Source organism: Stegostoma tigrinum, chromosome 8, assembly GCF_030684315.1.
Source record: "Stegostoma tigrinum isolate sSteTig4 chromosome 8, sSteTig4.hap1, whole genome shotgun sequence".
Taxonomy (NCBI): domain Eukaryota; kingdom Metazoa; phylum Chordata; class Chondrichthyes; order Orectolobiformes; family Stegostomatidae; genus Stegostoma; species Stegostoma tigrinum.
Window position 1 is genome coordinate 70,022,997 of NC_081361.1, and position 17,057 is coordinate 70,040,053.

General features: G+C 41.1%; 1 protein-coding gene across 4 annotated transcripts in view; it reads left to right on the plus strand.

The window, feature by feature from the left end:
- Window positions 1–17,057, plus strand: part of rnf220a (ring finger protein 220a) — a 479,432-nt gene that overhangs the window by 342,355 nt on the left and 120,020 nt on the right. For all 4 annotated transcript variants that reach the window (XM_048539068.2, XM_048539069.2, XM_048539066.2 and 1 more), the window contains exon 5: window positions 13,326–13,421. In XM_048539068.2, the coding sequence (XP_048395025.1) occupies window positions 13,326–13,421 (96 nt within the window). The remainder of the gene's footprint in view (window positions 1–13,325; window positions 13,422–17,057) is intronic.

Sequence of the window (17,057 nt, forward strand, 5' to 3'; positions counted from 1 at the left end):
TTTGGCAGAGAGCTATAAGGAAAAAACTGTTCAGAAGACCATAATTCCTGTTTTAAAATTTGGGCCTTTTGGCATCATTGGCTACCTTTCCCATCAACTGTAGTGCAATCATGTTGAGTATGAGATCCCCCAATCAGTGTTTTGACAAAGCATCTCTATTCCCAGACTCTGAATTACTCACTGCCTTTTATGTCCTTTTTGCTGAATTAGTGACAGGAAGAGTTGGATTTAAAGAAAGAAAGGACTTAAAGGCCCTACATTCATATTACAAATACCATGTAAGTGTTATTTATAATAAAAGTAATTTACTCATATCATTGCAGACTGTCTTGTCATGTGGAGCAAAATTAAAACCAAACAATATAATGTTCCATCTCTTCTGAGTCAACTTCTTCCACACTTGATTCAAACCAGATCCTTGTGGCTACAATGCATTAACTCTTTGCGCACCTATCCTCTTCCAACAAAATGAAAGCCTATTCACATTTACTCATTATTTCACACTGCAACAATTTTTTATTCCACAAATTAAAACAATTAGACATCCCACAGTGGTGCAGTGCTGAGTACATTGCTGTGGCGATGTGGTGGGATCCTTAACCTGGGATCTATTCACTAATTATGTGAATCAATGACAAATTGAGATACAGTTTTTGGTGCCAGAGAATTCAGCACACCATTTTTAAATAGTGATTGGTTTAAGGACAGAAATATGTGTTCAAACAAAGAAAAGAAAAATGAAACAGAACAGGGGGAATTACCTTTCCATACAACTGACTTAAAAAAAAACAAATTCATTTTAAAGACAGCCTAGCCTGTACAGGAAAGGAGAGCTGAAGAGAAAGACTCCCAGATTTCTTCTTTCAGCTGTCTGTAAATGAGGGGATAGCACTTAATAGTCTCAAATGGCTGCCTTAAAGGGAATTCAGTTAACAAAATGTCAGAGGCAAATGCACTTCCATTCACTTTATGACACATGATCCTGCACACGTAGGGAAACAATATTTACAATGTGCGAGCAATTTCAATTCATTTTGGAGAAGTACGACGAAGATTAATTTGCAGCACAGAAAATAGCAAGGGAAAAATGTCTAATGCTTCCCTCTAAAAAGGAGCTGTCTTGAAGTCAGAGGTGTTGGAGCCACCAGGCTTACAAAGATTAATTGCCTTGCTGCCATTAAACCTAAAATTAGCTGGTGGGGGAGCATCATGTAAAAGGTTGAAAAGCCATGAATTATTATTTTTAAGCTCTTACCTTTTGAAGATACTTTTCCCTCCTGCAAATGTCAGTTGTGCTGAGCTAGCCGGTTGTGTAAAAGTTATGTTTTTTAATCATGCTGGGCAAATTATTTTTTTGATTAATTTTTCTTCGCTTTTATCGTTTTTCAGTCTCTCAGCACAACTGCTGACCTGCACACCATCCTTTCTTCAAACACAGAATGAAATAAAGGAGGGAGAGGACAGGTGAATGAGTCGCAGGGGCCCTTTGATTTTGTGCTTGCCTATAGAGACCAGTGTAGTAGAAACATATCAAAGCATTGCGTGTTCTCCTAACGTACTGAAAAACACACTACAGAAGACATTGCCCTTTGCTTTCGCACAGTGCTACATCATTACGACTTTTTCCATCAAAATGCTTTTAACTACCTCTTTCCATTCACATGCTGTAACTACAATAATAGAGGGTTCTCTTAATGACTTTTGATTTTTGAATAAAATTGCATTTTTAAAATTTATTTTTCAAATATCTGCCCAAATTACTGATTGATGTTACTGTCAAGCCAACCTCCAGTGCAGCTGATCTGAGTGGCTTTTTCATCACATTTGGATCTGATGGCAAGAAGCATCGTGAGCCTGTTTAACTGTGAAGACGATGACTGCTAAGCACAACTGGCCATCCTCAATATCTCATAACTGCAGCGTTCAGCAGGGGTGAAGTCGATATCAACCAGGGAATTGGTCATCAGCTGATTGAGGCATGTGCCTCCATTGAACAAATTTCACATATGGTGTGAATTTTCTGTGAAAAGTCTAAAGTTGGAAATCAGCCTTCCAGCTGATAAAGTGGAAGGAGCTTTCTCCTGTCTTCTGTTTCAGTTTTTCTTCATCAGATACCCTCAGCTTGTAACCTCATGGTTGAGCGAAGTGTTTGGTTTCTCCAAACTAGACGATAAATTTTGCTTTTTGGATATTTCTACAAATAATTTATTTTGAGTCCCTACAGCAGCAGCAGCAGCGGCCAAAGGGCCCTGATGTAAACAACCATGTGTACATCCAGCTCATACAAATGCAACATGTTAGGAAAACCACAGACAGCTCACTCAAATGCACGGTGCATGTTTGGTACTCTGGGACGACTTTGCACCAGTCAGGCACCTTAAGAGGTGATTCTAACCTCCACACAAAAAAAATCGAAACTTCCCCTTTTTTTGCCACAATATTCTATAAGCAGTAGGTGCAGGCAGTGGTTACTGTAAGTCTGCACCTGATTGTGTGTCAAGCCATCTTTTTAACTGTAGCTAAACATCACAGACCTATACTCAGGGCTATTTCTGAATTGTCAGCTGTTTTGGTGCAATGTCAGGTTTTCCTAGTTTTGTATAGAAGCACAAATGTGATATAGTTTTGGCTGTAGTTTTAACAGAGGGCTTTCACCAGCACCATGGATGGGCACTTACATATAATTTTTCTGCTTTGGAAGATAAAAGATAAATGTCATGATTTACAGGTGCAGTACTTGATATTTGCAAAGCGTGGTTGGTAGAAGATTATAATTTGCCAACTGCAGAAGAGTTGGCTATCCTGAAATTATTGTTACGTGGATTTAAAAAGAAGTTGTCTTCCACTCTATTCCTGTGTATCAACACAGTTTCTGTTTACCAATTCCATCTTTTGTTGCTCCCCTCAACAAATCCCTGGCATTACTATTGCTAAATCCCCCATTATCAACATTTCTGGAGGGACAGGGAGGATTTCCATTGGCCAGACACTGAACCATATGAGACACAATAATATAGTGGCTTCAAGCGCAGGTCAAAGGCTAGGAATTCCTTGGCAAATAACCTCCCTTTCGTCTTTGCATTGCCTGATCATCAGCTACATGGCATAAGTCAGGTGAATGATACCATAATATTTACTTGGCTGGGTGTATCCAACAATCAAGAATTGTGACACCATCCAGGACGAAGTCACCCAGTTGACTGACATCCCATTCATCAGCTTCAACAGTCACTCCCTCTTCCACTGACACACAGTGGCAGCAGGGTGTAGTGTTAACAAGATACACCATAGCAACTCATCATAGCTCCTTCAACAGCACATTCCAAACTCTACCATCTAGAAGGACCAAGGGCAACAGATGCATGGGAAGACCATCATATACAAACTCCCTGCCAAACTACTCATCAACCTGACTTGGAACTATAATCTCCATTCCTTCACTGGGTATTGGAGCAAAATCCTGGAACTCTCTTCCCAATAGCATTGGACTGTACCTTCACCCTAAGAACTTCAATAGTTCAAGTAGGCAGCTTCTTGCCATGTTCTCAAGGGCATTTAGGGATGGGTAATAAATACTGGCCTAGTTTGTGACACTCTCATCCTAAGAAAGAGTGAAAACATCAAGCAGTGAGAGGCAAAACTGAAGGCTTACTTATTCATGTCACAGTACAGTTAAGGATGTCAGGTCATTTTTATCAGTAACACTAAAAACCATTTTAAAATTCAGCTCACTATATCGGGAAGGTATAATGTTGGTGAGTTAATGAAAACCTGAGATAACATTCTGATAGCATTCTTAGATTTTCCCTCAAATCGTTTAAATTTAAACAGTTACGATTAAATATACATTTCAAACATCTCAGTGTTGTATTTCTGGTGTCTATATCTATTTGATATGTAAATACATTCCGTGGAAGTATAACTGTGGTGCCACTGTTGCTGATGGCAGAACAGGCAGTGGTTACTACTACTTCTCTATTTTTCCTGATCCCCACTTGAATCAAATTAAAGTATAAAATGCTAGTAACGTGCATGACAGACACTTGGAATCACAAGGCAAGGAAAACTTTTTCCTGGGGAAACTGCCATTGGATGACAGTGCAGCAAGTAGTGGCAGATATAAAAGAGCCATCGGGACAAATTTGGAGGCTCGTTGCCATGGCCGCAACTTTTTTGCCCAAGTTCCAGTGTTTTGAAGATGCTAAACCAAAGGTAAGTAAAGTAGGGAAGGTATTTCATAAGGTAGTGATGACAGGGAGAGTGGGACAGGGATGTTAGAAGCAAGGACAAAGTGTAAATCTCATCATAGAGACAAAGAATCTGCAGATGCTGGAATCCAAGGTAGACAAACAGGAGGCTGGAAGAACACAGCAGGCCAGGCAGTGTCTGGAGGAATGGAGCAGTCAATGTTTCAGGTTCCCTTCTTCAAGAATTGGATTCCAGTATCTGCAGTTTTTTTGTCTCTATGATGAGATTTACACTTTGTCCTTGCTTCTAACATCCCTGTCCCACTGTCCCTGTCTCATAATAAAGATAGGGTTCCCCTCGTCATTACCAGCCTCCACATCCAACATGTCATCCTCAAACACTTCCATCAACTCCAATTAGACCCCACCACCCAGAACATCTCCCACTCCCCCCCTTTCTCTGCCTTCCACAAGGAACATTCCCTTTGCCAATCCTTAGTTTGCACCAAACTCCCCACCAGCCACTCCAACCTGCCTGGTACCTTCCATTGCAACTGTAGAAGACACAACACCTGCCCACACACAATCTCCCCCATCTCCATCCAGGGCCCGAAACAGTCCTAATGGGTGAGACAGAGCTTCACCTGCATCTCCTCCAACCTACTCTATTGTATCAGGTGCTTCCGATGTGGTCTTTTCTACATCGGAGAGACCAAACTTAGATTAGGTAGCCGTTTCACTGAGGATCTTCACCTGGCCTGTAACAGCCAGCTTAACCTTCTGGTCACTGCCTATTTCAACTCCCTGCTGCACTCCCCATCCAACACGTCCATCCGCAGCTTCCTCCAGTGTCGCAGTGACTCGGAACGCAAATTTGAAGAACACCGTATCTTCCTACTGCCTGGAAGACTCAACACGGCGTTCTCCAATTTCAAACAACCTTCCCACCCATCCCCCAGCTCCCTTTCCAGCCCCACACCCCCCTCCCATTCTGCCTTCTGACCCGCCGTTCCAGCCACCAACCAGATTCATCCCTCCCATCGACCAACCAGATCGTACCTACCACCGTGTCCACCTATCACCCCAATTCTGCTACCCCTTCCCTGCCTCACTTTATCTGCAGCTCCCCTTAGCCCCACATCCAGCCTTGAAGAAGGGTAATACTCAAATGTTGACTTTTCCTTTCCTCCAGATGCTGCCTGGCTTGCTGTGCTCTTCCAGCCCCCTGTAACTCTCTAGTAGCTCAATTAGGAATTGTTTGCCATTGATTGTGGGACATTCCCCACCCCTGAGTTGACAAGTGCCTGCACAGTTTGTATTGTTGTGTAGGCTACAAGGTGTCCAAAATTGGCCATTTAAGGGCCTTATTTGGCAGTGGAGATGGATGGTCAACCACGAAGCTTTCCACCCAAAACCTCCTTCTTGTGGAGGTAGGAAGGCAGAGAGGTCCTAGTACAGCACCACCCTGCTTTATTAAATGTTCTTCCAGTCTTTGAGCTGGTGAGAACAGCACATTCCACCATATTTCTCATTAATTTAAAAAGGTCGGGAGATTTCCCTTTTGACCCAACTTTTTTTACCAAAGCATGTAGATAAGCAAAATGAAACCATTTCCTCCCATTGTGTAAGCTACTTGACACAATGGGCAGAATCATGGCGGGGCCTGAATGATATGGGCTAGAGGGCGAAATCTGGATAAAACAATGAGAAATCCATCAAGGCCTTTCTCCACATCAGCAGCAATTAGCTGCATTTTCCAATAGAGTTTCGGGTGTCGAGATGTGAATCCCACCAGGCTGCAGCAAAATCCTTGTATTTTCATTTATTTATTATCTATTGCTTGTTGTAAGATTTGTTAATTGCAAATCTTGCCTCAGTGATTTGAAGTATCCTAACATACCAGTGCCCTGAAGAAATTGGATATTGAGATTCTGGAAGTCAAAGCGGATATCTAGTGACTCCAGCTCGCTGCTTGGTCTTCTGAAAGCCATTTTGAATACCTGGCATCTATGTCTCAGGGCATGCTCCCAGGCCGCAACTGCACATACTCAACACCGACAGGAGTTGGCACCTGACAAATGCCAGCCTCTGCGTATCATCATGCCACATCTCCAATGCACTTGCACAATGTTGTTGTACTTCAATGCTGCACTATGGAACACTCTCACAACGATCATTTAAATGTTGCTGAAGGAGATTTTGTGTGTAGGGTCAAGCACTCTGCTCACAGATTGAATCAGGGAGCATCTCAGGGCTGCTCACTTGCTCTCTTAGTCTTTAGTCAGTGTCTACATGGATGCTTGGAGCATTCTTGCCTTGCCTTGTCTTTTTGCACTTTGCCTAAAGTAGCAGGGTCTCCATTGTGTTGCTCAATCTAAGCTGGCAAACAATGTAGGAGGTACCTTTGCCAGTTCTTCCATTAAGGCATCCATGCACTTTTCCTCAAGGCTGGTGAAGGGGATGCCTTGTGGGGTGACATTCTTGATTTCAACTGCAGTGGACATGGTGCTGTTACCTGGAAGAGAAGGCACCATGACTGAGGGCTAAAAGTTGTAGGACATAAAATGTACACTGACACAAGGGTTAATTTGAGAGTTGCAAGACAATGAACAATGACTCTTACTTGATTGTTGGAACATGAATGTCTCTACATCTCCACAGGGCTCGTCCTGGTTCTTGCCAGCTAGAGCTGAGATCCTTTTCTGGTAGTGGGTGAGGAACCGAATGTTGGACACCCAGCACCCTTCTTGGCTCCTGTTGTGGGACGTTTTCACCTATAGTGGGAGATTAGGTGAGATGTAAGTGTCCGGTGCAGATGCAAATGGTGGAATGGTGGCAAGGTGTCCCAGGCAAATGAATAAGCAGTGTTACTAGTTGGATATGTTAGTGTGGGTGAGAGCAATGAAGGAAGACGCTGCATACATTAGTGAGAGGGATTAGATCATGACCCTTGATAGGAGAAGCAGAGATAAAGTATGTGAGGTAGCAGAGCGTCAGGGTAGAGAAGGCTACTGACCTTGTTTCTACACTGCTGAGGAATCCCTCCGAAATGTGGAGGTCACACTAACCCAGGTGGCAACCTCAGACCAGAGTGGTAGAGTCTAGTGGCGAAGCATCCTCTGGTGGTCTTGTGGGACATGGAGGGCCCTCCTCTGCACCACCACATCCACCAAAATCTCCTATGGGCACAGTCCCAATTTGCCCGTGTCTGTCATTGCTTCCATTAAACTGTGTGCAACCAGGCAATGCAGTTCCGAATGCCAGCACTTAGAATCAAAGAATCCCTACAGTGTGGAAGTAGCCATTCAACCCATCAGGTCCACAGTGAATCAAAGAGCATTCCACCACCACTCCTACCATACCTCTGTAATCCTGCATTTCCATAAGTAATCCATTAACCCACACTCCCCTAGACACTATGGGCAATTTAGCATGGCCAATCCACCTAACCTGCACATCTTTGGGCAGTGGGTGGAACTGGAGGAAACCCAAGCAGACACAGAGAACTTGCAAACTTCACACAGACAGTCGCCTGAGGGTGGAATTGAGCCTGAGTCCCAGTCACTGTGAGACAGCAGTGCTAACCATGAGCCACCGTGTCAACCCAAACTTTCTGGGTACATGGCAGCACTTTAGAGATGATTCCATGTCAGGGATACCTGTCTATTGTGGGATAACCAGGCAGTGAGGTCATCTTTCAGCTACAACCAGCGATATAGTAGGGCTAGCCAAATGAGGGACACCATAGGATCCGGGCACATAGTTAATGAGGCATGTTTGAGATGACTGCACAAAAACCTGTTGGGCATCATGGAGACAAGCACTCTGAAAATCAATTAAATTGATATTTAGCAAAAATATAATAAGATTCAGTCCACTGTCTTTTACTTGAATTGAGTACCAATCTTGTGTAGCTGTACTATACCTTTCGGTTGATCTAGAAGGAAGACCTGATGTGGAGATGCCAGTATTGGACTGGGATGGTCAAAGTCAGAAGTCATACAACACCAGGCTAATGACCAACAAATTTATTTGAAATTACCAGCTTTCAGAGCACTAGTCCTTTATCAAGTGAAGTGACGCCACTTCACCCAACGAAGGTGCAGCTCTCCGAGAGATGGTGACATAAATACAGTCGGTTCTACCACAACGTGATTGTCACATTCCTGCTCAACATTGCATTATAGAAAATGACGCTATAAAAATAATGGGGCCTACAGAAAAAGGCGGGCTTGAGGCAGTCCACCAAAAAATACCACTTAAAATCGTTCAAAAATCACTCAAAAGCCTAACACAAAGGATAGCACAGTTTGAATAAATGTTAATTCATATACACTAAGGAAATAAAAGTAATACGTTAACACCTCACCTTGAAAAAATGTCAAGATGACTTGTTGGAGGTGGAGGTTTTGAGGTTGGTCTGATGTTAGTTCATGGGCTGAGGGTCGTCATTCTTGTCATCATCATCACCTTAGTTGCAGTTGTGGTTGCAGGGTTAGGGCGAAACATAATTAATCCAGAAGTGGATGGCTGTGGTTGTTTTTGGGGGTGGATTAAGAAAGACATCAAGTTTTTGCTGCTTTGCTCTTTTTCTTCTTTCATGAAGAAGCTATTCATAGGCTGTCAAATAAGATCTTATTCCATGAACTGCTACTCTGCTGCATTCTGCATTGTAATCGTTGTCCTCTAAGAGCTGCAACTGGTTCTCAATTACCCTCCAGATAGGAGGCAAAACAGAAGTGGAAAGTTCTCATGGTGCTGCATCCTGGATTTCATCTTCTTCATCTTCAGCTTCCACTTCTCCCTCAGTGACAAGTTGTTGTAGATCAGCTGTGGAGAGGTCTTCACAATGGGACTTAAGCAGCTCTTCAACATCCCCACTCTTCACTGTGTCAAGTCCAAATTGCTTTGCAAGATAAGTATAATGTTCTTTGATTCTTGGGACTTTGCAAAAAGTAACAAAAATCTTGGAGTACTGTGCCTCTCACAGAAAGCGTTTCGCAACAAAGCCCGCAAAATAATCATATGATGCCAGTGCAGAGGCTCTTTTGGTGCTAACATAGCACATGCTCAGGTCAAAGCATGCAAAACGATTATGTGATGTCGATGTGTACTCCTCTGCACTCTGATGGAATAGCATTATAGCCAACACAAATTTACATTTTAGAAATAGTGTTCCCTTATTCGTCAGTTGCTTTATAGTCAATGTGTGTTGCCGGAACATGTGTTATAGCAGAACCAACTACAAACCTGTTGGACTATAACTTGGTGTCATTTGACTTCTGACTAGAAGGAAGTATATTTTATAGGGAGAGGTGATTTCAAGCTGCTGGATGGAGGAGATTATTGTTGTGTAACACTCTAAACCACAGAGAAATGAAGGCCACCTAAAGTGAGGCACCCAAGTTCAAACAACAGGCAACACTTGGGACTTAAAAATGGAACCCATCTGGGAGCAAAATCCTCAATTATTCATGTATGTCAGTCATTAATAATCAATCTACTTTAAAATACTTAATTCTTCAGTGTCAGGTTGAACTGTGTGTGCCTAATAAATACCCGATATTGAACATGATAGAAAGGATTTTAAGGCCAAGCCAACTTCTGAATATTTGTTATTTTGTACCCTGTAATGCTATAGGTTGATGAGTAATTTGGGGTAAATATTTTACCACTAGGTGTCTCCAGTGCATTTCAGAATATTTATTTACAAGGTATGTGCAAAACACATAAATAATCTACTTTTCTTCACTTTGACTCCTTCAATCCAGTTTTAAGCTTTTGAATGTTTTACTTTGATATCTGAGTGGATACTGTTGATTCCTACACTCTTCCAGTGGGGCACCACCCATCAGCCATCTAGCTGAGTACTACAACTGGCAAATAAACTGTTGGTTCTCATGAAAAATGGAATTTGCTTTATAGCGTTCAGTGATTGATAGTGTCTCATTTCACATTTTATTTCAAAATAACAATATTTATTGTTAAAAAGTAAAATGTTGAAATTCTAACAGTTTCCTTTTTGTCATCACCAAATAATCGATTATTCACCCAGAAAATCCACGACTGGTATTAAATGATCCATTATTTGTGACACCCCTATAATACACTACCGCTGCATAAGGACAGTATTATTTAGTATCAGTGGCTCTGCACTTTCACTTACACATGCAAGGGAGGTGTTTGGAAGTGAGCAGCTCCACAGTATTTAAGAATAGTTTATTAAGCTGAACTGTAAGCTGTATGTAGAAGAGGGCTTGAGATTGACATGTTTGGGATTAGTTCGGCCCTGCATTTTTCAGAGGTCGTCTCCATGGATCTCAGAGGCTGTGAAATAAATGGGCCTTGCTCTAGCAGCTGGCCATAAGTATGAAACCAATACATAACATTTAATTCCACTGTCTGCATAGGGAGAACACAGATTATTCAGTTATTTGATTAATACAAGAATGAGTTTCTACTTGAACAAAACTATTGTGCTCTATTAATCATTTGACCTCTATTTTGAATAAAAGGTTTTGGGAGGAAAAGAGAATAATTTACATGGCAAAAATACTGTCTCAGTATATCCGGGACATGAGACCAGCCATAAACTACAGAAGAAAGAAATGATAAATCAGTAGTTAAAGAAGAAATCTCATTGTCAAGACATATTTTATAAATTATACATTAACAAAGAATTAGTATTCCCCTTCGTATACTTTTCTTCCTGTTTGTTTCTGCTGATTAAAGTATGTGCATGTATTTTTGTTTAATTCGTATAGTTCACTGGTCTCGCTGGGGAGTTGAGTGGTGGGGGCATGTGTTGGAGTTGTTTAGCTATTGGGTATGACCATTGCACCAAGAAATTAACACTGAAGCACCCCGAGTTACTAAGTAAACCTCTAATGTTGTTAGTTCAGCTCTTTCACACTGTCATCCTTAATATCTTCTCTCCACTAGTTTCCCTTATTATTTTGCTGTCACTAATCATTCTAAACAAAAATAGTTATAAATTGGCAGAAATAATCAATCACACCAATTGTAGTTAATACTAATTGTTTGTTTTCTTTTACAGTGCATTGTTGGTGTTATGCTTTAAGTACTAGAAATGGAGCTCTAACAATCTTATTAGCCATACGTAATGAAGAAGAAATATTTCTTTCAGGGATTGGTGATAGAGAGTGACGATTTATTAAAAGAATACATCTTTGTGCCCAGTAGACATGTTTGAGTTCCTGATTGTCTGATATCACAAGGGCTTGATGTGAATGATTGGGATCAGAGTGACAAGGATGTTTTTAACACTTGGTACTATGTAATGAGGATAGACTGACAGAATCTGCCTTGTTCATGCTTGGAAAAAAAGTGATATGGCGTGATTCAGGTTTTTAAAATGCCACAAGGTAGGGATAACGCAGATGAAAGCAGGTTATTTAACTTCAAATTTGATTGTCATACTAGAGCACTCGAGTACAAAATTGACAAGCCTCAAGCAAGACAAGAGATTAGAAAAAAATTGCTTTTTCCCCAAAGACTTGTAGATATGTATAACAGATTCCTACCAAAAGTAGTTAACATTATGTTGATGAAATACTATAAAAATACTAGGAAAAAATACATAATTGCAAAAGAGATTGAATTTAAAAGAACATGTATATGATCAAATTACAACAGTTCCAAAATTTGATATGGGACATACTTATTTTGGACCAAAGTAACAGGTAAGGACTTAAGAATGGTAGACAGACACCCTGGAGTTTTTCCCAAACAGTCTTTGGACTCAAATGAAAATAACACCAAGCTTTCTTCTCATGGAAATGTTCTGAGCTTTATTTTGGTCCTTGCAGCAGATTAAATATTTGCGGAGAATGCATGAATGCATAATTGGACAATTTATTTCAGATCTATTGGAAAAAGTCAAGTTAGTGGAGTATACAAGCTCTTTTTTGTTTCAAATGTGCCTCACACATTTGTTGTGATTCTCACCCTAAGAGATTTATTGATAGACAACAGACTGCCACTGAGATATTAGTACTTTGAATATGTTAACATGTTGTTGTATATGGCTAGTCATGATTTCAAGCTTATTTCTAGTTTTACTCTGTCTCGGCCAAGGTTTTCAATTCCACAATGCTATTGCCCAGTTTGCTGTGACTGAACTAAAAAAAACTGCTGGTTTCCTTCAATGTACAGTGTGACAACTGTTCATGTTCTGAGTATTTGGTGCTTTGAATGTTGCCTGGCCCATTTAATTTCACCTGAAATAACTTTGGCATACAACCTTCAAATAGAACATTCATACCATATTCTCTTTTCAGAGAAGCAGTAGCTATCTCGGTTCCACTATAAAATAAAATTAAATAATGTTTGAAGTCTTTGCAACACTTTTACTTGAAAAAGGGGTTGTATAAATACAAGTTGTTATGGTTATTGATATATTCCATTGCAAGCCAAAGGGATGCACGACTACTTTCTTCATAGAGTTTCACATGGCTTCTCATCGAATTCGATTTAAGCTCTGGCTTCCAAGAGTTATTCTGTAATTCTAGCAACACAGCAATGCAACATTTCCTTTGTGACAATTCTTACCTAGCAGTGTTAGCAGGCAAGTAGTGGAACAAGTTATAATTTTAGTTATAGAGAGTGAGTCTTAATATCCACTACGTCCCTATTGTGGCTCAAAGTTGAAGTATGTGAACTTTCCACCATGATTTCCAAACACACTGGTATTATCAGTCAGATAAGGTTGATGTTCATGGAGTAAAAGCATTTATGTAGACAAGATGACAAACTAGTTATGCAAAGGTTTGCAAACATGCAGATTATTGACATTATAGCTGACAATCTGAACACAGTTATAAGGGTTAAAGTTTCATTGCCTCAAGTCTTTTGAATGCTGGAAGAAGAAAAGAATAGTAGCTCTGAAGAAGAGCAACTCAAGGCTTTAAGTTGATGAGAAGATGCCTGTGCCCTGGTTCACTGCCAGATTCTGTAGGTCTTGTTGCATCAGTGTGTGTGCTTCTTCAATAATATAAATTGTAATCCTATTTCAACAAGATTAATATTTTCCCATGTCTGACACAGCTTTTCATATTCACTAAGTATGGGATGTACTGTGAATGACGCTTCTTTGATTTTTTTCTTCTCTCTCTGCAGCCTGTTCTGCTGTCTGCGCCAATTAAAAGGGAAGGAGAATCTCCTACAGCATCGCCTCTCTCTACAGATGACACTCATCATTCAGACAGATATCAGGTGGGATTGGAGGAAGAACAGCATCCATTGACTGTTCTAAGAGCCCAGGTGTAAAGTGATTTTTATGCATTTCCAGCCAATGTTCCAGCTATTCTGGTTCTTTTAGAGGGGAAGAGATGTCACTATCAGGAAACCTTTTCATAAAGAATCTCATCAACAGGACAGAATTTATATTGAGTGTGTCACCAGTAGGATTCACTTTACGATCAGGGCTTCATTCAAATGGAAAATCTCATCAGCAAGGCCCATTTTAAATAGGAATTTTCAGTAGCAAGATCCTTTTTAGAAATCACAATCTTACAATAAGTAATGGTAAAGTAAAAGGAGCTTCTGGAGTGAATACCCTGAATTTGCTGCAATGACCTCAATATGAGTCTCATGCAGTTATCATTTTTTCCAAAAAATATCAAAAGAATGTGACATGTCCTGAACTGTTGCAGAGACTTCATTGTTGTTTGTCAAACAGCACAATTCATTTCCTACCACAAGATCTCCAGGATTAGGTTGAATGTGGTTGACTCCTAAATACCCCGGAACGGCCTCAAAAGCCACTCAGATGTAAATAACCACTACACAGTCAGATAAAATAATGAAACCAGATGCACCACCCAACATCAAACAAGACACTGGACAATAGCACATATAGCTGTGCTGACCCTTCGCGGTCCTTTGAACATCTGAGGGCTTTTACCAAGATTGAGAGACTTGTCGCACAACAGCTTGGCATAGATGTTCATAGAATAGAATCCCTGCAGTGTGGATGCAAGCCATTCAGCTAATCAAGTCCACACTGCCGTTCTGAAGAGCACCCTACCCTGTTCCACCCCATCTGTATAACCCTGCATTTACATGGCTAATCCACCCAACCTACACATACCTGGACACCACAGGGCAATTAATATGGCCAATCCACCTAACTTGCACATTTCTGGACTGTGGGAGGAAACCCCACACAGACACGGGGAGAAAGTGCAAATGCCACACAGACATTCACCTGAGGCTAGAATTGAATCCTGGTCCCTGTTGCTGTGAGGCAGCAGTGCTAACCATTGAGCCACCGCGCTGCCCTGACACTCATGGAATCAGACCTAAAAATGTTCCAGATATCATCATCAATATCCCTGGCTGTGTCCTGTTCTGCCAACAGCACAGATCTTCCAGAGGTAGCAGCGCACTCACATGCAGTTGTGACTAGTTGTTACCATCTAAAGCCCCAACTGAAAAATCAGTTCTCCCCAACGTTGAACATAATTTGGAGGTTGCCCTGAGGGTCACAAGGGCACAGAATATATGCTGGATAAGGGATTTCAATGTCCAAAACCAAGACAAGCTTGGCAGTAACTGAGCTGAATCCCAAAGGACATAGCTGATAGACTGGACTTGTGGCAGATAGTGAGGAAACCAATCGTTGGAAAGACCTGCTTGACCACATTCTCACTATTTAACTGTAGCAGATGCACGTGCCCATGACTAGTTCTGCACTCTTGCCACATTCAGTCATGAATGGTGGTGGACATTTAAACAATTCTTTGGAAGAGGACACTCCATAAATATCCCTGTCTACAATGATGGAAGAGCTCAGTAAATTGCACCAGTCCAGGTGAAAAAGACATCTTCAACATGAAGTGCCAAATTCATGATCGATCTTGGCCTCCTCCTGAGATCTGGGGTATCTCAGATTCCAGTCTTCAGCCAGTATGATTCATTCCATGTGATATCGCAAAATGGCTGAAGGCACTGGATACCGCAAACGCTACGGGCCCTGATGACATTTTTGTAATAGTACTGAAGACTTGTGCTCCAGAATAATCCCCTGTCAAGCTGTTCCAGTACAGTTACAAACTGGCAACTACCTGACAATATGGAAAATTGCTAAGGTATGTCCTATACACATAAAGCAGAACAAATCCAACTGACCAATATGCCCAATCAAACTACTCTCAACCATCAGAAAAGTGATTAAAGGTGTCATTGACAGTGCTATCAAATGGCACTTACTCAAAAATAATCTGCTTGCTAGTTGACCAGGTGCATTTGCTTGCTGACCTCATTACAGCTGTGGTCCGAATGGAAATAAAAGAATTGAATATAAAAAGGAACGTCTTTGATGTCAAGGCAACATTTTACTTTGTGTGACATCAAGTAGCTCCAGGAGAACTGGAATTAATGAGAATCAGGGGAAACCGTCCGATAGGTTGGTGTCATACCTAGTACAAAGTACTATGATTGTGGTTGTTGGAGTTGAGTTACCTCGGTCACAAAACATCATTTCAGGAGTTCCTCAGGTTATCATCTTTGGCCCAACCCTCTGCAGCTACTTCAATCAATGACATCCTTTCCATCATAAGGTCAGAGATGGGGATGTTCCCTTATGATTGCACAGTGTTCAGCACAATTCCTCACGCCTCGGATACTAAACTAATCTGTGCCCAAATGCAGCAAGCCCTAGAGTTTGGGCTGCCAAGTGACAAGAAACATTTGTGCTGCACGTGGGCCAAACAATGACTATCTCCAACAAGAAAGTGCCCAATCATTGTCCCTTGATACCATACAAGATTATCATTACTGAATTCCCCACTATCAATATCATGGGAGTTATCACTGACCAGAAACTGAAGTGGACTAGCCATATAAATGATTTATTCAAAAGAGACTAGGAATTCTGTGGCAAGTAACTCACTTCCTGACTCTTCAAACCCTGTCTACAATCGATAAGGCATGCCAGAGGCATGATGAAATACTGACACACAGTGACAGTACTGTGTATCATAGACAACATATGCTGCAACACCTCACCAAGACTACCTTAACATACCTTTGAAACCTTTGACACCTAGAAGGACAAGAGCAGCCAATAAGCTGGAAACATTATCATCTGAAAGTAATCCCCCAAACTCCACACCGTGCTGATTTGGAAATACATTATGTTGCTTTGTCAAAATCCTGGAACTCTCTCTGTGTCACAAAGTGGGGTGGCTACATCACAAGGACTGCAGCAATTCTAAAAGACAGCTCATCACCACTTTCTGAAGGGCAACTAGAGATGGGCAATTAATATCAGCCTGTCAATATCCCATGAATGAATAAAGATTTTTTAAAATGAACAGAGGTAGGTTATTTAGCATCTGAAGCCAACTCTGTCATTTGATAAAATTATGGCTCATTTGCTTGTGGCCTCAGGTCCACTTTTCTATCTGCCCCCATAACACTGTTGATCAAAAGTCTGTCTGACTCAGCCTTGAATACATTTAATGATCCAGACTCCATTGTTGTCCCGTGCTAGGCCATTTGGTGTCTCAAGCCTCTTTTACCATTTAAAAATGTGGTAGCTGATTTACCTCAATGCCATATTTCTGTGCTATCCCCATGTGACATCTTGACATTTTCAATGTCTAGTAATTTGTTGATATAGATTGAGTATGCCTGTGCACACTCAGTAGCTTAGTTTCAACAGCATCTAGACAGTGAATGTCGAAAATTCATCACTCCTTGAGTGAAGACGTCCTACTTCATCTCAGTTATATTCTAAGACTGCTGCCTGTTTTTGGACCTCCTGCAACCAAGGGAAAGATCCTTTGGGTATCTACCCTGACAAGCCTTGCAAGAAATTTGTAAGTTTCAGTTAGATCATCTCTC